The 26246-nt window shown below is 40.8% G+C and overlaps 1 protein-coding gene across 2 annotated transcripts in view; it reads left to right on the forward strand.

The window, feature by feature from the left end:
* The window catches only part of LOC124553975, a 186533-nt gene that overhangs the window by 120923 nt on the left and 39364 nt on the right, over positions 1-26246 (forward strand). Inside the window, exons 8-9 of one of the 2 annotated variants that reach the window (XM_047127999.1) lie at positions 3357-3413; positions 10041-10078. In XM_047127999.1, the coding sequence (XP_046983955.1) occupies positions 3357-3413; positions 10041-10078 (95 nt within the window). The remainder of the gene's footprint in view (positions 1-3356; positions 3414-10040; positions 10079-26246) is intronic. The other variant, XM_047128000.1, reaches the window with a different exon arrangement.

A 26246-nucleotide genomic window follows, 5' to 3' on the forward strand; every position in this document is an offset into this window, starting at 1 on the left:
TCCACAGATATACAGTACCTCATCAGCAAACAATGAATTAATCAGAATTACAACTTCACTTGGAAGAAGTATTGTGGAAACAAGAGCATCTGGAAGCAGAAAAATGAGGGGCTCAGCAGAACAGTGTATTTGAGCAATGAAACACAAAGGCCCCACAGTGTGTGCCACAAAGACCTGTATATCAGAATCAAGTTGGTTATTGACTAGTATGGACTGACCCTAAATGTATAGTTTATGCACAGATTGTGTGGAAGAGTACGGTATCGTGCTTAAAGAAATTTAATATTTACGAAAAATCCAAAAATGGAATACTTCCTTTCTAAAAATTGGGCCCTAATTGCACAACATTGCAAAACAGCAACATGTATTTTTTTCCATAAAAATTGAGTTTTGCAAAAGAAATGAACATTTTGTTATTTCTCCTCCATATCATGTGTACAGAAGAATGAGAGTTTTACTGTGCCACTTAAAATTTTCCAATAGTGAATGAGAAGGAGAATGTCTTGTTTCTGGAACAGAACAGTTGCTTCTCTGATACTCTTTGCTCCACAGCTTTCGGCCTGTAGTGTCAGTGTACAGATTTAAGAAGGAAGACATTTCCTTTGCACATGCAAAGGCAAACAGAGCATGCAAATTAGTACTTTAAATTACTGGACAGTTCTTGCTTATGTGTTGTTCGTCTATTAATTAGTATTAATACCGTCGACTTCTTTATTTTCCCTTCCTTTATGCTTGCTCTTTGAAATTTGTGCTTTCATCCAGGTTATGAGAAATGTGCACAAAATATTCTTTCTGATGCACCTGATTCCACACGAACAGAACAGTCTGGAGGTAACTGCTGACTACTTGGCTTTTAGAGATTTTGTCACATTATTTTGCGAGAACTAACTGAAACTTGTCCATCTTCGTTTGTAAATCTGATTATCAATATTACAAAACAGTGCACAGTCTCAGTGTATCTAATGGCTTCCAGGGGCAACAAAAATACTATACATGTTGTTGACTGAATTTAAAATTTTAAATGCTGTCTTAATCTACTCTTTAAGAAGTTAATCTTATGTTAAAGGTTTAACACAACAGGTCAAGTACAGAAGGTGGATGCTTTGTGTATGTCCTGATTCAGTGAAATTCACAGCACCCAAAGTACCCTCATTTTATTCATCCAGTATTTGAAAATGAGAGGACTTGGCAACTTCCAGTGAACTTTGCACATAATTTCAAACCTTTTCCAAACATTTTCTTTCTGACAATCCCCTCCCCCCCCCCCCCCCCCCCCCCAACCCCCATCTTCCCCTCACCTTACCACCCACCCACTCAGCCACACACACACACACACACACACACACACACACACACACACACACACACACACACCAAATTTTACCTGTAACAAATTTTGCAGACAGTATCCCCATATGCAGTTGAATGTATCTGCAAAATCAGACAGTGGAAAATCCAGGATGGAATGTAACAGTTATGGAAAGGATAGGTGCTACTCTCACCATATAGTAGAGATGCTGAGCTGCAGGTAGGCACTACGAAAAGAATATCGGAAAGTGAGCTTTTGGCCAACAAGACCTTTGTCAAAAATAGATAACACATGCGAACGCACACTCTCGTGCAAATGAAACACACTCACACAAGACCACAGTCTCTGGTAGCTGAAGCCAGTCTGCCTTCAGCTGCCAGAGGCTATGGTCTCGTGTGTGTGTGTGTGTGTGTGTGTGTGTGTGTGTGTGTGTGTGTGTGTGTGTTTTGTCTGTTTGCAAGAAAGGCCTTGTTAGCTGAAAGCTCACTTTCTGACAGTCTTTTTATTGCCCTATCTGCAACTCGGCATCCCCACCATATGGTGAGTAGCAACTACCATTTTTATTGAATGTATCCTGCAAAATTACATCATTGTACAACATGCAGTTCTCGAGACATGATGTTATAATCAGTAAGATGTGCAAAAAACTATCTTTTCTTAAAATGTGGACTTGGATTGTTTAAAGAATCGTGGTGAGGTGCGGGAGGGGGGGGGGGGGCGTTGGGGGGTGTTACTGCTGTGAATATACTACTGGAATGAAATGAAACTTCCTGGAAGGTTAAAACTGTGTGCTAGGCTGAGACTCGGACTCGGGCTTTTGCCTTTCGCAGACAAGTGCTCTGCCGACTGAGCTACCTGACCCTGTCTCACAACCTGTCCTCACAGCTTTACTTCCGCCAGGCACCTCATCTTCTACCTCCCAAACTTCTCAAAAGCACTCCTGCGGATCTTGCAAGACTAGCATTCGTGGAAGAAACAATATTGCAGAGACATAGCTTTGCCACAACATGGGGGATTTTTCCAGAATGAAATTTTTGCTCTGCGACGGAGTGTGTGCTGATAGGAAATTGCGTGGCAGATTAAAACTGTTTGCTGGGCCCAGATTTGAACTCGAGACCTTTGCCTTTCGTGAAAGCGTGAACCAGTGAGGGCAGGTAATGAGTCGTGCTCTGGTAGCTGTCGGTAGAGCACTTGTCCACAAAAGGCAAAGGTCCTGAGCACTTGTCCACAAAAGGCAAAGGTCCTGAGTTTGTGTCTCAGCCTGGCACACAGCTTTAATCTGCCAGGAAGTTTCATATCAGTGCACGCTCCGCTGCAGAGTGAAAATTTCATTCTGGATACTGCTGGGATGTTTTCAGATTTCCCATCCTTGTGAAGACTGGAAATCTGAAAGAATGTGCCATCCATCTGCACCTGTGCAGATACTTTGCATTCGACTGTGCAGCATGTGGTGGAGTGTAGTGTGTACCAGTGTCAATAACTTTCTCTCCTATGCCAACTGCATACAGAATGAGGGGCAAGCAGCTGTCCTTATGCACACACTAAGCACAGATGTTATACCCGTGCTCTCTAAACGGGATATACAATGGTGACAGTTGAATTTTACACAGCCTGTGTTGAGTATCGGTTCAGTCGTACAGTAAGATCAGTGTTGCCTTTCCTTTGAACATTTCCGACTGAAGTCGCTTAAAGATACCTGTCACACTTTCCTCACAGACCTGTTGTCATCCTTGTTGTGTATCTCTGCATTACTTTGATGTCTGTTATTTTTCCTTCTTCCTAATGAAGCAGTATTGTAGAATTGATTGCACTATCATTCAGTATGCCATTGTCTTTGTAGATATCCTCTGCATAACTCTCGCAGAGCCTTTTCAATTGTGCCTCAAAAACATCAGAAACTGTATATTAATCTGCATTAATAATAGATCACCTGGTGTCCATCTTACGCGAGTAGTGTAATGGAAGCACATACTGGTTACTTTTACAGTTTGTATTTTTACCTTAACAGACAGGTGTCGGTTAGTTAAGTTTTCCTCTTTTTCTACAGGCAAATGCATCGTATGTCGAATATGTGGAATCCAGCGAACCCGTCCTCGTGGACTTGGTGAGTCTACACTTACAATATTTTTTTCCAATTTTTATGTTATTTTATATTTATGTAGCTATAAAAATTATTCAGTTCACAGTGTTTGGTCTTGCAATTGTTTTACATCTGATTCTTTATTCGTATAAATGAAAATTGTTACGATAATAGTGTGTCTGTGCGTCCATGTATGCCGTGAAATAGTTTCAGTGACACTTTCAGTTGAAGCTGCTAAATGAGGGACTTTCAGTAAGTAATGAAACACATTTTTTTAACAAATTTGGTTGAAAAAATGCAGTATTTGTTGTGAGACATTGTGGAATATTCCTGCTTCAGCTCCTACAGTTTTGTGCAGTTCCGATAGGTGACGGCGTGTATGTAGTCTTCAAAATGATATCTGTAACAGAGCAGAGAGCTGACATTCAGTTTCATTTTGTGGAAAACGAGAGCATCGCATACTCGTAGGAGCTCGCAGATGTCTACGGAGAGCTGTCAGTCAACGAGAGCGTGGTGTGTCGTCGGGCAAAGTGTCTGTCATCGTCACTACAAGGTTGCGCAAACCTGTCCGATCTCGCACGTGGCGGCCGGCAGTGCACAGCTGCAATGCTCGAATGCGCGGACACTCTCAACTGAGGAGATTGACAGGTCACAGACAAACACCTCACTGCTCGACTGGATGTCTCTGTCGGTCGTGCAGATCCACTCGTCCACCAGTTGGGGTACTCGGAGGTGTGTGCCCACTTGGTTTCTCGGTGCCCAGCAGAAGACTGTAAAGAGCACAAAAGAACAACTTGTGTGGAATTGCTTGCGCATTACGAGGCTGATCGTGACAATTTTTTGTCGGGCATTGTCACAGGTGATGAAACGTTGCTTTATTACTTTGAACCGGAAACAAAATGTCAATCCGTGGAGTGGCGTCACACTACCTCTTCTCCGAAGAAAAAGCTGCTGCCTCAACTGGTAAAGTCATGGCGACGGTCTTCCGGGATTCTGAAGGGTTTATCGTTTTTGATATCCTTCCTCGTAGTGCAACAATCAACTATGTGCTACCCTCAGAAAATTGAAGGAATGACTTCAGCACGTTTGTTGCCACAAAAATGCGAGTGAACTCCTGTTCCTCCGTGTGAATGCGAGGCCTCACACAAGTCTGGCTTCCCGAGAGGAGCTCTCGAAACTTCAGTGGACTTTTTTTCTCATCCACCCAATAGTCCACATGTCGCACCTTTCAACTTTTTGGCCCAATGAAGGATGCGTGCTGCAGGAAGCAGCACCTGGTTGATGGGGAAATTGTTGATGCGGCAAGAACCGGAAAAAAAGTGCGGCTTACAAGGGGAGGCCGCCAATTGTGAAATTCAGATTTGATTCATACTGCGCATAATAAAAGCTCATGGCCAGAGGTATAACGTGGCAAAGCACCGAGATGCACTTCTCAGCCGTTGTCGAGAATATCGACAGTTAAAAGAAACCGTTGCGGTGAAATACTCTCTACGATTAATAATTCTCTACAGCGTTGTGGCGCAGCGGTAAGCGCTCGGGTTCGTAATCCAAAGGTCGCCGGATCGAATCTCCCGCTATGCAACTTTTTTTTTTTTTTTAGTATTTGTTTTATATATATATATAATTCCTGGCAATCAGTTGCAACAATTATGCATATAATAAGTTGTTGAAAGTCGTTTGTCGTGGAAAAACTGGCGACATCATTATATTTTCCGCAAACAAAGTTGTATTTCACAAATGTTATTAATTGTCTTCATAATGTTAACCACATATAGTTAACAGAAGACGTAGAAACGATATTCCGAAACGAATACGTATAGCGCAAGTCAAACGTTCGAATTAGAATAGAGACCCCAAGAACACAAATTTGCTGTGGCAGGTATGAAATATAAACTCCGTTACTCGCTCGTTACACTTGAATGACAGATGTTGAATGGGCCGAAATGAGCCGCCGCATAACAGCGTAGTTGCCTGTTAACTTCGAAAGAAGGTAGATGCGGTCCCTAGCGCAACTTATAACATTGTCGAAAATCAGTGCGGACGGGAGAGCTTTGGTACACCCTGTTAAAAAAAAAACGGAAAAATGGAGGCGGTACAATTGGAGAGCGATCCGCCTTCACCAACATGCATAAGCATTTGAATTACAAAAAACAAATAATTCAAAAAAATTGCATGGCGCGAGATTCGATCCGGCGACCTTCGGATTACGAACCCGAGCGCTTACCGCTGCACCACGACGCTGTAGAAAATTATTAATCGTCGAGAGTATTTCACCGCAACGGTTTCTTTTAACTGTCGATTTTCTCGACAACGGCTGAGAAGTGCATCTTGGTGCTTTGCCACATTACACCTCTGGCCATAAGCTTTTACTATGCGCAGTATGAATCGAATCCGAATTTCATAATTGGCGGCCTCCCCTTGTTAGATTCGAGTAAATACGGTAGGCAGGACTACAACCATTTTGTTTTTGTTCAACAAAATTTGTATATTTTTCTTCTCGACTATAGCATGAAACTTATATTGTACTTCACCCCATCTGTAATGGAACACATATACAAATGTGTACTGTGCATCAGTTAAATTTTGTCTTACATGCTCCACAGTCTCATGAAACACAGCTTCTGTGAAGGCCATCTGATCTTGACATTTGGTCATTTCCCCTTGTCAGTGGTGCTTTAGAGAAGCAAGATCGTGTACTCATCTTCGCTATTGACAATGAGTAATGGCTAGCCTTATACTTCTGCACAGCTCAGTAAGAGGGAACGAGTCGGTGAGCACGAATCGACTGCAATGTCACCCTTCTGAGTCTCGCCATACTCGTGGATGGAAGCCCACTAGCCACCTCGATTTATAAAGTATGTAACATGCAACATCCAGTTCTGATCTCTGTGATAGAGGATTTGAGACTTGGATGGTACGGACATGTTCAGAGAATGGATGATACGAGAATAATCAGAAAGTAATATGTGATGACCAGAGAGATTCTGGGAAGACAGAGAACAGTGGAGAGGCCTTTGTTCCAAACCAGACCCCGCCAGTGACTGGAAACTGTACAACATGATGATGATGATGATGATTGCTGATGTTGAAGATTTGTAATTTTCTGTTGTTAAATAATGGTAATTCAGAAACTGGCTGACTTAGTTTTTTGCAATAAGCATTTAAAAAAACTGTCATAAAAAAATGGAAAATTTACATGAAGATTGTTGTCAGATAATTTTTTGTTTTCTTGAGATACTTTTAAAGTCTTAACTCAGTAACCTTGGTTCATTTCATTCAACTTTTGGTAAGCAACCACCTTCAGAAAAGATTATTTGGAATCGGTACGAAGAAGTCCACGGGGTCATGTTTCAATCAGTGATGAATTTTGTAAAGCTCATCCAAAATTGGTCATCGTTTCAGAAAGTGTTGATGCTACGTGCAGCACGATTGAAGAGGACTGGCACGTGAATAATTGTGAGATACAGAATTACACGATGATTCGCCACGAACTTAACAGCTCTAGTTCTGTTGCCGTCTGGCGGTAGAACGAGTGACTTAGGGAACTGGACAGAGACGTTACTGATGTACAGAATGGACAGCACTTCTGAACTGCTTGATCCACCCAGGAGCACTAGGCATCAGTAATGTGCCTGTGCACAGAAGGGGGTACTCAGTGTGTGCTTTCAGCTCGTTATTCGTTGTTTTTTGTTATTGTTGACAACTGTGGCCAGCTTCCATCTGGACCATTTGCACATTTTTCAGAAAGTGAATTTTCATAGATCCACTAATTAAACATATAAAATATTTTTTTGCCAGCAGACTTCCTTCTCCCCCACCCCCACCCCTCCACCTGGTGCAAAACCCTTTCTTTGTACCGATTGCTGCATATTCGAGAAATGCAATGCAGCAAAGGTTCGAGTGCCCTGAAATTGGAGTATAGTATAGAAAGGTAGCTCTATGATCTTATATCGCAATGTGGTACCTAGACAATTGTTTATTACTGTACACCACATACACAATTCTGAGGAGGAGGAGGAGGAGGAGATTAGCATTTAACAACCCGTCAACTAGAAGGTCTTTAGATATGGAGTAAGGCTTGGATTAGAGAAGGATGGGGAAGGAAATTGGCCGTGCCCTTTCAAAGGAACCATCCCAGCATTTGTCGAAGCAATTTAGGGAAACCATCAAAAACCTAAATCGAGATGGCCAGACGAAATATTTGAACAGTTGTCCCCACAAATGCAAATCCAGTGTGCTAACCATTGCGCCACCACGCTTGGTCGTACACAGTTCTGAGTAATTGTGGCACATACATAAGTTCTAAAGTAACCAGTTAATGTTTTGAAAAGTTTGAGAAATTGTTTTACATATTAGTTTTGTCTTTGAACTTATCAGAATAACGGAAGTCTGTCATTCCACGTGGGTAATAGCAGATGTCATGATTTGTTGTGGTCTAGCAAATGGAAGCATCTGTGAAGCCCATGTCTTGTATATTGGCAAATATCCGGACTGCTGGGTACCGTCTGTGCAGTTATTCATCAGTCTTTTCCGGAAACTAGCATTTCACAAGCCTATTAAAACAAAAACTGGTTTCACTAGCACTAATGTATGCATTGCTCTTGCCCAGAATTGTGAAAATGTGTTATAATAATAACACTAACAGATGTTTCCATGGACAGTAAGAGAGCAATGTGTCCTTATTGTTTACTGCATTCTGTAGGTCATTCATAATAGCAAAGAGTTTGCAGTAGAAGAGATATTACTCACAGGAGTGAAACTACAAGTGCTCTTGCTTCTTAAGCTATGCGTTTTACAGCACATGTTTACTGGATATTTTTGCCTTGTTTTGGTCAATACTAGCACCTCGTAATATGTGAGCTACTTTTTTTTTTAATGTGTGTGTGTAATATAACTTCTTCTTCTCCCTTTTTTTAAAAAGCTATCCGATAACTTATAGGCACCCCTTGTAGTAATAATTTCCTTACCTGGAATGATACTCAGATCTGGTTGTGCTTAAAAATAGGCAGCATTACTTGTTCGAACATCTTGAAGAAAATTGTCTATTGACATACAGTCAACACAGGTTTAGAAAACATCGTTCTTGTCAAACACAACTAGCTCTTTATTTGCATAAAGTGTTGAGTGCTATTGACAAGGGACTTCAGATTAATTCCGTGTTTCTGGATTTCTGGAAGGCTTTTGACACTGTACCACACAAGCGACTTGTAGTGAAATTGCGTGCTTATGGAATATCATCTCAGTTATGCGACTCTGTGTGTGACTCCTATCCGGAAGGTCACAGTTCGTAGTAATTGATGGAAAGTCATTGAGTAAAACAGAAGTGATTTCTGGCATTCCCCGATGTAGTGTTATAGGCCCTGTGCTGTTCCTTATCTATATAAACGATTTGTGAGACAGTCAGAACAGCCGTCTTAGATTGTGTACAGATGACGCTGTCATTTATCGACTAATATAAAGTCATCAGAATATCAAAATAAATTGCAAAATGATTTAGAAAAGATATCTGAATGGTGCGAAAATTGGCAGTTGCTTCTACATAACGAAAAGTGTGAGGTCATCCACACGAATGCTAAAAGGAATTTGTTTAACTTCGGTTACACAATAAATCAGTCAAATCTAAAGGCCGTGAATTCAACTGAATACCTAGGAATTACAATTATGAAGAACCTAAATTGGAAGGAACACAGAAAATGTTGTGGGGAAAGCTGACCAAAGACTGTGTTTTATTGGCGGGACACTTAGAAAAGGTAACAGATCTACTAAGGGGACTGCCTACGCTATGCTTGTCCATCCTCTTTTAGAATACTTCTGCATGATGTGGTATTCTTACCAGATAGGACTGACGGAGTACATCAGAAACGTTCAAAGAAGGGCAGCACGTTTTATATTATCACGAAATATGGGAGGGTGTGTCACTAAAATGATACAGGATTTGGGTTGGACATAATCTCCTGAAATTCCGAATACCAACTTACTACTCCGAATGCGAAAATATTTTGTTGACATTGACCTACATAGAGAGAAAGGATCACCGTGATAAAATAAGGGAAATCAGAGCTCATACGGAAAGATATGGGTGTTCGTTCTCTCCGCGCGCTATACGAGATTGGAATAATAGAGAATTGTGAAGGTGGTTCGATGAACCATGTGCCAGGCACTTAAATGTTATTTGCAGAGTATCTATGTAGATGTAGATTCAGGGGGATTCAATGATAGTCCTCCCATTTCAAGGCAGAACATACAGGAAGACACCCTTAAAGTCTAAGAGACATTAAACATTAAGCTGAAATCTACATATCATCACGATATTGTCAGTCGGAAGTTGGCTGCTACTACCTCTCTCTCAGCCTGTAAACTCTGTAGGATGGTGTGGTGGTGCAGCGAGAAGCATTTTAACGAGGTTGACGCCGTGTGCACAGAAGGCTACTGTTTATATTTCCATGACCATCTGTTGTCTTGATACATTGTGATTCACAATACCTTCCATTTGGGGAAAAATGTGTCAGGAAGGGGAAGGGCAGCCACACCAGTTTGGGAACTTGGTCAAATCTCTCTCCCTCTGCCATGCACTGTACAGTGTCTTCCAGACTATCTATGTGGTTGTAGGTATGTCGCCAGATTCTAGAAAGTTTTTTTTCTCTGTTTCAGGGAGCAACTTCCTCAGAAGGCTCTTCGCACCCTTTACGGTAAGATCCTGCACCATAAGTTCAAAATATGTCTCTGCATATCTCGTTTCTTATAGCATAGCTGTATAATATCTCTTTGTTAGGAGAGCAGCAAATAAAGTTGATTAAACTTTCATTTAATGAGAGTGGTCCCACTCCGGATTCGATTTTGCATCAAAGAATTGAACAGTAGCATTCTCTGAGTGGGACTCGATCTATTGACTGATGTGAGAGGGAGAGTGTGTTCATAAACTGAGGTGCCTTTGTGACAGAATGCAAAATCTAAAATGGTGTGCAGAATTCTGCTCGTAAACATCACAGGGGCTTTTGTCCGACCTTAAGTGGCAAGTACTACTGACAGTCTAAAATACCACACACTAGTCAAATACTAAACAATACATCCCTAGCCAAACAGTTAGCGCATCTGTCTTTGGTGCGGGAGAACCTGGATTCTCTTTGCGGTACCTCCTCAGATTTTCCCCGAGGTAGGGAGGTCTGGAACAGCTTTCGCTCAGCCTCGTGAGGCCAGATGAGGAGTTGATAGAATAAAGAAGCAACGAGACTACCGGCATTCGTATGTTGGCAGTAACAGCTGGAGGGATTGGCGACGCGGCATATGCTTTTCCCTAGCATTGCCTCTCGTAGGCAGCAGTCAGCCAGTCAGAACGTGCCTAAGGTGTAATCCGTGTGTGGTGGTGTTCTCACAGAAGTGCATGAACACCTCAGCAGCAGTCTCCATCTCGTGCTTCAACAACTACTACTCTAACTCTGTGCACACCTCGTTTCAAGGTTTAATATATTGCTGTTGAATAACTAATACTGCGTAACTGACTTCAGATTTAGGCCAGTTGACCTACTTGACTCAATGCACCCAGTGTTACAGTGAGTATAACAAATTTCAATTCATTACAGTGGAAATGGAGTTGGAGGGGGGGGGGGGGGGGGGGGAAGGTCAGAGAAGATTAAAAAAAGGTGTAAATTCTGCACAACTGCAATAATAATAATAATAATAATAATAATAATGAAATAGCATGAATAGATTAGAACAACAAGCTGACCCACAAAGAGGAGAATACCAGGCTGGTTTTCGCAAGGGACGATCATGCATAGAACAGATCTGGAATCTGAAAATGATTCTGCAGATGAGAAACACCCGAAACACAGTGGCCACTTTTGTAGATTTTAAAAAGGCCTACGACTCAATAGACGGAGTAGCGCTCTGCAACACGCTGGAAGAATTCAGCATTGACAGAAAGACAAGAGCAATCATTCGACAGACATTAACTGACACAGTCTCCGAGGTCAAATTTATGGGGGATATCTCTGAGCCATTTGAAATCCAAACTGGAGTGCGACAGGGTGACTGACTTTCACCATTACTCTTTAATATCATTCTTGAAAAAATTATCAGGACATGGGAAAAAGAAGTCAAAGGAATCCAAATTGGCCTTAGAAAAGATAATAGATTCAATGTGAAGTGTTTAGCTTTTGCAGATGACCTTGCAATCCTCACAAATAATAGAAAAGAAGCCTCTAACGCCATAGAGAAGTTACACGAAATTGCACAAAGAACTGGCCTGCAAATTTCATATGAGAAAACCCAGTACGTAGAAAGAGTGCCACAAGACAAATTGCCTATTGTGACAACCCATGAGAAAATCGTACAAGTATCACATTTTAAGTACCTGGGAGAAATCATCCAGCCATCAGGGATCAACCTAAAGGCCAATGAGGAAAGAATAAAAAAACTACAGAAAGCATATAAACTCACGTGGAACTATTATAACAAAAAGTCCATATCCATTAACGCAAAATTGAGGCACTAAACACTGTCGTACTTCCAGAGGCACTGTATGCATCTGAAACAACACAAATAGGTGGGCAAACTAAAATCAAAGAAATAGAGAAACAAGAAAGGAAAATTCTCAGGAAAATTTTTGGCCCAATACAAGAGCAAGGAATCTGGAAGAAGAGACCAACATCAGAATTATATAAATACACAGACATGATAACGGATACAATAAGGAAAAGAAGGCTGCAGTTCTACGGACACAGGATGAATGAAAACAGAATTTCAAAGCGAATTCTTAAAGTCATCAACTCAGGCAGGGGAAAAACAAAATGAATAAAGGAAGTTGAAGAGGACCTCAGACAAGCGCACATAACAGTAAATGATGCAGAAAATAGAACTGAATTCAGGAACATCATCAAAAAACCTAAATTTGACACCACAACACAGAAGAAACCAGGATGCAAATGGACAGCGGAGCGAAAGAAACAACACAGTGAACACATGAAGAAAATTTGGGCTCAGAAAAAACATAAACAAACAATCATCATAAAGGAATTCAAGTTCAAACGCTCTCTTTAAATGGGAATAATTGAAAATAATAATAATAATAACTGGAGTGAGATTGTTTGCTGTTGATACTGTTGTCTATAGGGTGGCTGCAAAGTGGGAAGACAGTGAAATGAAGGAAGGCCGCAGAGTTTCGATATCTGAACAGTTTGTATCTGGTGTACATCACTCTCAAAACAAATCTCAACCTTTGCACACTACTTTCAAATGAGCCTGATTTATCTCAGAATAAATAGATTGTCTTGTGAATCACTGTTTATTCCCATCAACCGAAGCTTTTTCTAGAGAACTGGTGTCCGACACAGATAGATGCGTAGCGAGCAGCAAAATCGTGCTGTGTCTGTGTGTCCTTTTGTATGTACCCAGCAAATTGACAGAGCGTCAGTTACGCAACATTGCTTCTACAATGGTGATATAAACTAAGTTGTAGTGGATTTATGCTGATAATAAAGAAAAATTCAACATGATTATGTCATTCAGTTTATACTAATGTAATTTTAGATAATAAATAAAGTAATTAACGGGCAAGGTATGTAGGACTATTGGGTCGGTGCTGCTCGAGATATGTGCTGGCGCCCTGAAGCTATATGTGTAGTGATATCGGTGGTCTCCCACCAGTTAACGTGTGTACGTGACTGTCTTTATTGTATGTATCATCGGCATCCAACAATTTGTAACCAAATATATGACATTGGATTGAACTAACAGTTCTGTTGCTGCTGTGAAATATAAACAGTTGCAATGAATAGTGTGTTTGTGTCCACAGATGTGCCCCTGTAATCTCTTAACAAGAGCATAGGGAAATTGTCAACCTTCATTTCATCCCCTGAGGTACCACACTTACCTAGCATTCAACTTGTATGTGTTAAAGTGATGTTAGAACAATATTACGTGTCTTGGTAGTGAAGGCCACTTCAAAAGATTGTTTTTTTTTTTTTTTTTTTTTTTTTTTTTTTCCTAACATTGCCTACAAATCAGAAGAATTTTGTGGATATTGTGGCTGTTGACAAAGAGTTGGAGGTAGATTGAGGAAGAATTGCAAATGGAAAAAGATGTAAGGTCGATAGAAGTGGAGTAGGAACTGACAGAAAAACAGAGAGAAAGAGAGAGAGAGAGAGAGAGAGAGAGAGAGAGAGACACCAGCATTGGACAAATTAAGTGTGGAAGTGACTAGAGCAGGAGAAGAGATGCAGATACAGTGGCTGAAGAACAGCTTTTGAAATTCTGGAGGAGGGCATAATTTTACCCGTCTAAGAAGCAATTCCAGAATTCAAGTCAAGAATAGTTCCTAGCTTGAGTAATTTTCAAGTAGATAACCTCAGTGTAGCAAAGTCATGTCACTTAAAAAAGGCAAGTCTTCCAGTCCAGATTGTGTACCTGTTAGAGTGCGCTAATGAATTAGCTGTGTTAATAGATGAACAGCACCAGTTTGCTTTTGTTCTACAGTATTAATTTCTATTTTGTTAATCGCTTTTCGGCATAAAAGGCCATCTTCAGACACTTACCGAGTATTGTCACCAAAGAAGTTACAATGTTTGCAAACGGCATTGGAAGAGAACTAACATATCTAGACTCAAGCAGAAACATAGAGTAAGTAACATATTTGACAGTGTGGTGGTAATGTAATGAAAAAGTAAAAAAATTGAACAGTAAATAAATAAAAATGGAGTAGACAGGAAAAACTTTTAACACAAAATAGGAACGGCATGCCTACGTAAGTTTCTATTAATAAACAAAACAAATAAAATTAAATTAGTACTTGACAAGGCTAAGTCAAGAGGTACAAAACATGCAAAGTGATACACAAACCAATTAAAAGAAGAAACAATTATCAATGTAACTACAGAATACATAAGGAATTTGAGCGACAACAATAAGATAAACAGAAATAAATAAATGCAAGAAAATGGAGGAGTTTGAGGGAACAAACGGCAAATCCAGTCTTTGAGAATAGGTTGGTACTGCATCTTAACATTAACATTACATTCAAAACCGTGGCTATGTAACAGTTTGCATTAAATAAATGAACCAAGTAAAATATTAACAATATTTGATGAGACTACTACAGGAGGTGTTAAACATGGACATGAATACAAGTACCAGTGAACAGAAGGACTTAACAATTGAAACTACAGTCTATATGGAATACACAGACAACTTCAATAGAACTAAGAACTTAGTCAATACAGAAAAATGGGAATATGTATGAAGAGACATTGTGGGAAGTAATGAGCAACAGAGATGACTATATGAAGTTTAGGAGAGGGAAAGTGTTGAGCTGTGTGTGGTCATTTAGGATTAGATCTGGACTGTGAGCAAGATGTTTGTTAACTTCCAGGGCTTCCAGCAGGTTGAGTTTATGGCCTTTGTTTGCCAAGTGAAGTACACGGACACTGGCTGGTAGTTGTGACCCTCGCTCAGTACACGCTCAGCAAATGCGGAGCCAGAATTCTGCAACCTCCAGCTGCGTTCATGTTGGGCCAGCCTAGTTGCTATGTCTCTGCCTCACTGACCGATGTAAAATTTGTCGCAATCAGAACAGGTGATTTTGTATACCTCACTTTGGCTAATAACTGGATCTTATCTTTGCTATTAAAAATACACTGGGCTGTCGTGTTCGTAACATAGTAAGAAAGCCTATATTTGCAGGCTTTCAATGCTTTGTCTACAATCTGTGATACCTCACCTAGATATGGCTGTGTACACCATTTCTTGCAGACAGTAGATGGGGAAGCAAGTAGGCCATAGAGGAGTGTAATAATTTTCTGCTTTTGTTTCTTGTGCAGGATGTGGTCAATAAGAACTCGACTGTAGCCACTGGCTGTGGCAATAAATTTTATTGTATCTAACTCTGTTTTAAAATCATTTCTGGACGTAGGGATCGATATGAGACAGTGTACCATTGAGTGGAAAGCTGCATATTCGTGAGCTATGGGGTATTGTGGGCAAAAAGGAATTACTGTGTCTGTAGTTGTAGTTTATCTGTAAATTTTTAAATTGTGTGTGTGTGTGTGTGTGTGTGTGTGTGTGTGTGTGTGTGTGTGTGTACTGATGTCAGTGGTGAGATCTAAGAAGTTTATGGTTTTGTTGCCAATCTCCATTATGAACTGAATATTTTTATGTTGACTGTGTAGGTTTTCAAAAATGTGTTGAGTTGTCTTGTAGTACCAGTCCTCATACACAGGACATCATCTACATATCTGAACCTGTATTTGATATTTGCACTCAGAGGTTCTGTTTTAGAATATTCTGTCAAAACGGTCCATAAATATTTCAGCCATCAGTGGACTAAGAGGGGAACCCATAGCTAAGCCATGTAATTGTTTGTAAAGAGTCCCTTTGAACTGGAAATATCAAATACTGGTTCGGATATGTAAAAGATGTCCTATGTATGTGGACTGGTACCACAAGACAACTCAACACATTTTTGAAAAAATCTAAATATTCAGTTCACAATGGAGATTGGCAAAAAATCCAAAAACTTCTTAGAACCTGCAATTGACATCAGTACACACACACACACACACACACACACACACACACACACACACATTATTTTTAATTTTACAGAAAACCTACAACTACAGACACTGTTAATTCCTTCTTGCTCACAACACCCCATAGCTCACAAACATGTAGCTTCCACTCAATGGTACACTGTCTCATATCGATCCAGAAATGATTTTAAAACAGAGTTACATACAATAAAATTTATTGCCACAGCCAGTGGCTACAGTCGAGTTCTTATTGACCACATCCTGCACAAGAAACAAAAGCAGAAAATTATTACCCTCCTCTATGGCCTACTTGCTTCCCCATCTACTGTCTGCAAGAAATGGTGTACACTGCCATATCTAGGTGAGGTATCACAGATTGTAGACAAAGCATTGAAAGCCTGCAAATATAGGCTTTCTTACTATGTTACGAACACGACAGCCCAGTGTAGTTTTAATAGCAAAGATAAGATCCAGTTATTAGCCAAAGTGAGGTATACAAAATCACCTGTTCTGATTGCGACAAATTTTACATCGGTCAGTGAGGCAGAGACATAGCAACTAGGCTGGCCCAACACGAACGCAGCTGGAGGTTGCAGAATTCTGGCTCCGCATTTGCTGAGCGTGTACTGAGCGAGGGTCACAACTACGAGCCAGTGTCCGTGTACTTCACTTGGCAAACAAAGGCCATAAACTCAACCTGCTGGAAGCCCTGGAAGTTAACAAACATCTTGCTCACAGTCCAGATCTAATCCTAAATGACCACACACAGCTCAACACTTTCCCTCTCCTAAACTTCATATAGTCATCTCTGTTGCTCATTACTTCCCACAATGTCTCTTCATACATATTCCCATTTTTCTGTATTGACTAAGTTCTTAGTTCTATTGAAGTTGTCTGTGTATTCCATATAGACTGTAGTTTCAATTGTTAAGTCCTTCTGTTCACTGGTACTTGTATTCATGTCCATGTTTAACACCTCCTGTAGTAGTCTCATCAAATATTGTTAATATTTTACTTGGTTCATTTATTTAATGCAAACTGTTACATAGCCACGGTTTTGAATGTAATGTTAATGTTAAGATGCAGTACCAACCTATTCTCAAAGATTGGATTTGCCGTTTGTTCCCCCAAACTCCTCCATTTTCTTGCATTTATTTATTTCTGTTTATCTTATTGTTGTCGCTCAAATTCCTTATGTATTCTGTAGTTACATTGATAATTGTTTCTTCTTTTAATTGGTTTGTGTATCACTTTGCATGTTTTGTACCTCTTGACTTAGCCTTGTCAAGTACTAATTTTATTTTATTAGTTTTGTTTATTAATAGAAACTTACGTAGACATGCCGTTCCTATTTTGTGTTAAAAGTTTTTCCTGTCTACTCCATTTTTATTTATTTACTGTTCAATTTTTTACTTTTTCATTACATTACCACCACACCGTCAAATATGTTACTTACTGTATGTTTCTGCTTGAGTCTAGATATGTTAGTTCTCTTCCAATGTCCTTTGCAAACATTGTAACTTCTTTGGTGACAATACTCGGTAAGTGTCTGAAGATGGCCTTTTACGCCAAAAACAGGTTAACACAATAAAAATTAATAAATACTGTGCAACAAAAGCTAACTGGTGTTTTTCACTTATTATAATGTTGTTCTACCAAAACCTGATGGAATTTTCTGCTAAAATAATTAGCTATGTTTTCAGCAGTCATACACATCAGCTCGCTCAGCAGACCTAAAGACTGTAAAGTGACACAGGTTACATTAATATGCAAGTAAGGAAATAGAAGTAATCCACTGAACTGTATAACTAGATTGTTCACATAGATTTGTAATGCAGTTCTCCACTGTATTTCAACATTATGAAATATCTTGAACAAAATCAGTATGCGTGTGACAGCATGTGCTTCCGATATGTTCCACAACATCACACATAAAACCAAGATTTGTCCGGGACTCATACATCGGGTTCTATTAACGATAGAAAGGTAGTCACGTATTGTGGATAGCATTTGTGCAAGGAACCGTTTGTATACCCAACGGAAGGATCATCTTACTGTGACTATTGTACTTTACAGGGTCAAAGTTTGGAGATTACACATGTCCTCCAGCATAGGCAAATGGAGCAAGTCAGCTGGTACTTTCTGCACTAAAAATGGTCTCTGTTGTACCTCAAGGAGCTCGTGGAAACACCATTTAGTTCATGGGTAGTTCCTGAGAAAACCCAAAAAAGTACTTTGTACAATTTCTTCGCTGTTGGCAGGAGACACCTAAATAACTAATGCACCAAATTGCTCATATTTGAACAGTATATTCTTTACGCCAGAGGTTCCCAGCCCCTGGGCTGTGGCTGAGTTGTGGCACTGGGCCATTAGTGCTGGACCGATAATCGAAGACAAGATGAAAATTGTCAGGAGTTTCGGGGTTTCACTCGTCGGTCATCAAGATCGGCAAGTGCAGAATCGAATAAGAGTTGAAATGCCACATCACTCTCCTATAAAAATCACAATCGGGTGGTCCATATTGTCATGTCGGAAACTACCCAGTTTAAAAAAAGTAAAATGTAAATTAAATAAAGAAAAGGAAAAACACTGAAATAATAGATGAAAACAGGTTGCTTAGGTGGACTGCCAGTATTTTTTTATGTTGAAAATTAGTAGTATTGTGTGCCACCAGGTGCCTAGAAGTGTACACTCCTACTGACAGCACTACAGGGCTGGTAAGAGGCCGTAGCTGCCTGCTTGTGGTGTAAACAAAGTGTGTGCCACAATCAATGCAATTTGTTGAGTTGATAGTTTCTTGGACACAGGTGTTCGCAAGAACGACTCACTTGAATTTTGCTCAATTAATATTGTGACACAAGAAGAAGGAAAGATGGTCGGTGTTTACATCTCGTCTACTCCCGGCTTTTACGTGGAGTGATGTGGATGACCGCAGGAAACCTATTATCTGGATGGCCGACCTGAGAATTGAACCCTAACGTCTCAAATGTGAGTTGAGTACCTTAGCCACTACATTGCTTAACTTAGTCCTCATGGAGAAGTTGCTGAATTACTATTCACTGAGACACGTGATTGGGTTTTTCAACAAACTATCTATGTGAACGAGCCTTTTAAGTTTTATGTCTTTTTAAAATTAAGTACAGGAATAGATTGAATCTAGATAATGATTTGAGGCTAGAACTAACCAGTTGTAATCCAGATATTGGTGGTCTTGCACATTACAATGTCAAAAATCCCACCAAGTTCTCTTTAACATTGATCACTCAATTTTGAGTTTTCATCTGATTGTAAGAGAATTCAACCTTAGTCTCTCAACTGTGAGCTGAGAGCATTAGCCAGTACTGCCCAACAGAAGTTTGGAATGTTGTTGTTGTTGTTGTTGTTGTGGTCTTCAGTCCTGAGACTGGTTTGATGCAGCTCTCCATGCTACTCTATCCTGTGCAAGCTTCTTCATCTCCCAGTACCTACTGCAACCTACATCCTTCTGAATCTGCTTAGTGTATTGATCTCTTGGTCTCCCTCTACGATTTTTACCCTCCACGCTGCCCTCCAATGCTAAATTTGTGATCCCTTGATGCCTCAAAACATGTCCTACCAACCGATCCCTTCTTCTAGTCAAGTTGTGCCACAAACTTCTCTTCTCCCCAATCCTATTCAATACCTCCTCATTAGTTACGTGATCTACCCACCTTATCTTCAGCATTCTTCTGTAGCACCACATTTCTAAAGCTTCTATTCTCTTCTTGTCCAAACTGGTTATCGTCTATGTTTCACTTCCATACATGGCTACACTCAATACAAATACTTTCAGAAACGACTTCCTGACACTTATATCTATACTCGATGTTAACAAATTTCTCTTCTTCAGAAACGATTTCCTTGCCATTTTTGGAATACTATCATAAAATGTAGTCTGTTTTGCTAAAGGTATCATTGACCTAGGCACTTCATGCACTATCCAGTTAGAGCCCATATATACTGGATGGTGTTTACTACTGGCATGCTCTTTGGCCGTTTCCCAGTCATGTAGGAGGTGCATCCAGAAAATTCTGGAACTTTGTCCACAAAATTTTTCTAATCTTACCATTTACTTATTGTGCGCGATCTCCCTCGAAATACTCTCCTCCGCAATACACCACTCCCAATGCCATCTGCTCTTCTGGAAGCTGCCTTGGTACATCTCTAGCTGGATTGCGCGAAGCACTGTCTGCAAATTTTCTTTAATCTCGTCTATTGTTACAAATTGTTGTCCTTTCAGTGGAGTTTTCAACTTTGGAAATAAAACAAAGTCCACAGGGGCCAGGACTGGAGAGTACGGAGGATGAGGCAGCACAGTGATATCATTTTTTGTGCGATAGTCACGTGGGTGTGTTATTGTGATGTAAGAGCCTTGAATTGTTTCGCCACATTTCTGGCCGCTCTCACATTTTCTCGCCAGCATCGCAGTATGTCCCGTTAGTAACATCAGTTAACAGCGTCCCACTATGGCACGAATTCATGATGAAGTAATCCTTCAAAATCAAAGAAAACTATCAACATGACTTTGACATTTTACCTGACCTGACAACCTACCCCCCTACCCCCAACCCCCCCTCCCCCCCCCCCACCCCCCCCACCCCCCACCCCTCCCAGAACCTTTCCCGACCCATTGTGAAGATTGAATCTTTGCCTCAACATCCTAACTGTAGACCCACGTCTCACCACCCAGTCATGATTCTCAAGGAACATCTCATTTTCATTTGCACGATCCAAAAGCTCATCACAGATAGCGAGACGAGGGTCTTTCTAGTCTTGACTCGTGAGTCGTAGGACGACGTAGGCGACAACACAATGTGTTCCAAGATGCTGTGTCAGGATTTCATGACATGATCCAACTGAAATGCTACATTCTCCTGCAACCGCCTGAACAATCAATCTGCGATTGTCATGCACAATTTCGTTGAAATTCCTGACGTGACCGTTGTCGGTAGAAATCGAAGGGTGTTCTGAACTAGGGTCATCTTTAACATCTGTCCCGCCATTTTTTAACTGTGTGAACCATTTGTAACACTTGAATACTGCTTACGCTGTCATTACCGTATGCTTCCTGCATCATTTAGTGTGTCTCTGTTAAGGGTTTTTTGAGTTTCACACACAATTTCGTGCAGATGCATTCATTGCTCCTCTGACTCTGACATCTCAAACTTCATAAACTATATGACATAATGTTCTACTCAACACGGCACTGAACTATAATTAACAGACATACAACAATGAAACTTCTGGCACTTACATATTAAACACAAGCGTGTGCAGAGATGCCAACAGCATTTCACTCCAACACACCATTGGTGTGAAATTATGAATGTTTTTTGAACAGATCTCGTAAACAATCTGTTGCTGCAGCATCACACTGCAAGCAATCCAGTGCCAACAACAGCTACATTCAGTTTGTGTTCAGCACTGCAGTAACATGCCACGTTGTGGCATACAGCACTTTGATAGAGTCAGGATAGTGGCTTTACTTTGAGCAGGCCATACATAGCAAGATGTTGCCAATAAGTTACATGTCACTCAAAGTGGTCTAAGGTGTGGAGAAAGCACTGAGAGATGGGAAACATAAAGGACAGACCTCGCAGTGTTTGTCCTCGTATGACAACACCGACGCAAGGTGATTACCTCGAGCTGTCGAGCTGCAGGCACCCGACATCAGCTGCCAGAAATAATGGAAATGACTTCTCTCAGGCAACAGGCATTCTTATCTCAGACCAAATAGTGCATAGAAGGTTGCATCAGGGTGGTCTTCATTCGAGAAGAGCAGTGAGAAGTTTTGCACTGAGCCAACAAAACTGATGCAATTGAGGGACGTGGGCTCTTGCACGTCAACATTGGACCGTTGGAGAAAGGAGTAATGTCATGTTTGCTGATGAGACCAGGATTGGTTTGTGACCAGACACTAAACATGTTAGGGCGTGGAGGAGTGTTAGATGGCACCAGGATGCTGATACGTTCAGGAAAGGTGGAAGTATAATGTTCTGAGCGACAATAATGATGGGATGGTGTACCCCGTAAGTGACACCTGCATCAGTTTGACTGGTTTCTGATACCTCCAAGAGGTCTTCAAAACGATTGCAAGGCCCTACAGATGTGAAGTCAGTGACAACTTCATCCTAGTCAGTGACAGTGTGAGGTCACACCGCACTCTAGCGGTGTCTCGGTATCCTCAAAGATGCTTCATCAACAAAGTGCATTGGCCAGCACAGTCCCCAACACGAATGCAATTGAGCACGCACGGGACCTGTTGAAGGTGGCCATTGCACGGCATCCATATCCACTTGACAATCTTCAGGACCTCACTGCAGCTGCCATTGAGGAAAGGGACCTCATACCCCAAGATAAACTCGACGGTCTCATCCAGATTATGCCTCGCACTCGTCCGTGTGTGGGGAGGACATACGAAAGACTGATAATCACATCATGTTGCTTGCTTTGTTTTGTAATGATTTTTTGTAATTAACCAAAATCGTTCTTGTTTTCAGAAGGAATTGTGTTTATTTTGTTAGTAAGATATTGTACGTACCTCAATGGGTGTACTACAGGAAGCCATTGTAGTAAACTCTATGATATTACAAACCTTTTTTGGCGTGTGTGTGTGTGCGTGTGCGTGTGCGTGTGCGTGTGCGTGCGTGCGCCCGCTGGGAACTGCTGCTTTAGGCATTTATCTAGAAGTGATATCTTCCTGTTTTGATAAATCCTTATCTGTTATCAAGACCAAAACCGAGTCACAGGTTCCAAGACAGCTGTGCACAGCAGATGGCTAAATTTTTTACGATATATTCCTAAGACACGATCTCTAACAGACTTGAAAATTTTCTTGATATCTTTATCCATTTCCAAATACAGAAGTTCAAAGTTGCCTAACTTGTACATGTAAAATATGCACCTAAAATCTAGTGTGAGGTAAAAATTTAGTTTATAAATTAACCGAGCATGAAGAAATATGTTTTAAAGTATGTCAGTTATCATCAGTAGGGTTCTGGGAACCCCATGTTGTAGTACTGAAGTATACAAAATTTTTGTGCAAATAAAATCTGGTCACAGGTGTATAATTAGTTTTGCACGGTTTCAGCTTCACATAAGTAAACTATCAAAATTTTACGTACCCGTGAAGTTCTTTTCATATGAATGACATGCCCTGCTGTAGCAGTGAAAATAAGAGAACCAGTGGAAAAATGCTTCTATTGGAGTACAAAAAAGGCAAATGTGCACCTTGTTATTAAAACACTGACTGAAAAGGGGGTACCAGGTACCTCATTCTACCTCCTTCAGCACCTTCAATAATTTCTCCAAAATTTTATATTTCTGTATGTTGAGAGAGAAGGCAGTAGCAGTGGGAAAGAGACAGAGAAGTAATAAATACTGAAAGATTGTAGACAGTGGTGGTTGTATAGAAAAAGTGAAGGAGACAGTGGTAGTGTAAGAGAAAGAGAGGGACACAGTGACAGTGGAACATAGCAGTCCTAGGAAAAGGGTGAAGGAGACAGTGCCAGTGGGAGAGGAATAAAGAGAAAGAAAAAGTTAAGTATGTGAGAGCCAGATATAATGAGATACAGAGTCAATGAGAATGAGGAAGAGAGAGATAGCTGTGGGGAGGAATGAATGAGACAGTAGCAGTAAGAGAGAATGTGAGGGAGACAGTGACAGTGAGAGCAGACAGTAGTAGTAGGACAGGATGAAGGAGAATGTGGCTGTGAGACAGGAGACAGTGACAGAGAGACACAAAGAGATAATGACAATGAGTTGGGCCGAATGAGTAAGAGAGGATGGGCAAGTGGGAGTGGATGTGTACAAGTGACTTGCAGTGATCGACTAGTGGGTGTGAGCGAGTTACAGTTAGGGGAGCCTGTGGGAGTGAAAGGTGCGTTGCGTCTTAAAATGAGTGTGATTATGTTCGCATGCCAAAATATCTGGGAAAATTTTTAAAGGTGCTGGTGAAGAGAGAATGAGGCAAGTGTTACGTGCTCTTTGCTGTCGTTACTCTTTGTAAACAATTTAGGAGATTATCTGACTTGAGTACTACTACCGTCTGGTAAAACCGTCAGAAGATTAAAACGAATTACAGAATGATTTAGACAAAAATATCTGCACATTAAAAAAAAATGGGCATTTGATCCTGAACAATAAAAAGTGAGAGGTCCTCCACATACAAAAAGATTTTGTTAAATTTCAGATGCGCAATAAATTTAAAGGATGTCGATTAAACTGATACCGAGAGAATACAATTACGAACCATTTAAATTGGAACTGTCACATAGGAAATGTTGTGGGGAAGGCGATTAGAAGACTGTTGTATTAGCACACCACTTCAAAGGTGCAACGAATGTACTAAAGAGATTGTTTACAGTACACTTGTCCCTCTTGTTTTGGATGGTACGGAGTCCTTACTCGATAGGATTTATGGAGAACATTGTCACAGTTCAAAGAAGGCCACTCATTTTATGTTATTGCGAAATAGGGGAGAGGGTGTCACAGACACGATAGATAGTTGCTGTTTCGACCACATTAAAACGAAGACATTCTTCGTGGTGGTAAGATCTTTTCATGAAATTACAATCACCAACTTTGTCCTCCGCACAGCAAAATATTTTGTTCACTCCCACCCACATAGGGAGAAATGTCCATTGTGCTAAAATAAGAGAAATCAGAGCCTGCATGGAACACCAACTTTCAGGTGCAACATGATAATACACCAGTTTTGTGACTACACAACTTATTGCAAAATTTGGCTGGACTGTCATACCACAGCCTCTGTAAAGTCCCAATTTAGGGCCTTAACTCTTCCATATCCTTGGGCCTCTGAAAGATGGACCGTGAGCTTTTCAAGAGTGAAGTGGTAGAGGAATAGCCTGAAAGTGAAAGTGTTTCTGTGGGACCTCAGCCGAATACACGGGTTTAACACTCACGAAAACGTAGCGTTTTCATCCCATACTTCGGAAGTGTATTACTCTTGAGCTATAGCCTTAGGATGCTGAATGGCATTAGGTTAAATTGTATTTATAGTTTAATTTTTACAACAGTCTGTTGAATTTTGAAGATAAATTTCATTTCAGGAACCACTGTCTGGGACACCGTGTGTCTAATATCACCAAAACTGTGCCAGACTTGTCTCGGTGTTCATCAAATTATTTTTATGTGTCACATTATATAATTTGGAGTATACTGCACATCATTATTGATGATCATTCTTAAAGAAAATAATGATTAGGTGAAACAGTTCTTCTAAAATTCCTCAGACACACTTCTAATTATAAAATGTAAGGCATAAACTAATTCTTCGAGTGTCGAGAGAGGCACGGCACAGTTAGAGTGATATTAAATACGTGATGTCCCAGATAATGGTGCTGGAAACTAAACGTGTATTCAAAATTGATTGTACAAACAAGTTGTTCTGGTACTTAAACTATTTATAGATAAATAAATAAGAGAGTGCTTCAATAAGTAGGGTAACACACCTATTTTCTCATCCAATTTTGGTTGAGAAAATCAACATTTGTTGCGGGGTACTGTGGAATATTTGCACTTCAGCACATTTATGTGACATTCAAACAAGTAGTAGTGCTATACGTAGCCTTCAAAACGACGTCTTTAAAGGGAGGTGCATTCCGAGCAGAGAGCTGTCATCGAGTTTCTTTTGGCGGAAAATCGGAGCATTGCAGATACTCGTAGGTGCTCGTAGAATCTCTATAGAGATAAGGCTGAGTCATCGGGCGAGGCGTGTCGTCATCCCGGCAAGGTCGTGCAAACCTGTCAGATCCTAGTATGCAGGCCGGCCACACACAGCTGTGACTACGGCAGTGCCGGAACGTGCGGACACTCTCATTCGAGGTGATCGGCGGAACACAGTTGAACACCTCACTGCTCAACTGAATGTCTGTGTCGGTAGTGCTCGTTCACCTTTCGGGGTACTGAGAGATGTCTTACACTGGGTTCCTTGACGCCTAGCAGAAGACTGTAAAGAGTAACTCGGGACCGTCTGTGCGGAGTTGCTCGTGTGTTACAAGGCCGATCGTGACAATGTTTTGTCTACCGTCATCACAGGCGATGAAACGTAGGTTTGTCACTTCCAACTGGAAATAAAATGTCAATCTGTGAAGTGACACCACAGCACCATCTCCTGTGACGAAAAGGTTCGAAGCTGTGCCCTTACTCAGTCAGTCACGACAACAGTCTTCTGAGACTCTGAAGGGGTCATTCTGTTTGATATCTTCCCTTGTGACGCAATGGTCAACTCGGAAGTGTATAGTGCTACTCCCAAGAAATGGCTTCACTGTGTTCGCCACCAAAAAACTGGAAA

Source organism: Schistocerca americana, chromosome 11 (assembly GCF_021461395.2).
Source record: "Schistocerca americana isolate TAMUIC-IGC-003095 chromosome 11, iqSchAmer2.1, whole genome shotgun sequence".
NCBI classification, from domain to species: domain Eukaryota; kingdom Metazoa; phylum Arthropoda; class Insecta; order Orthoptera; family Acrididae; genus Schistocerca; species Schistocerca americana.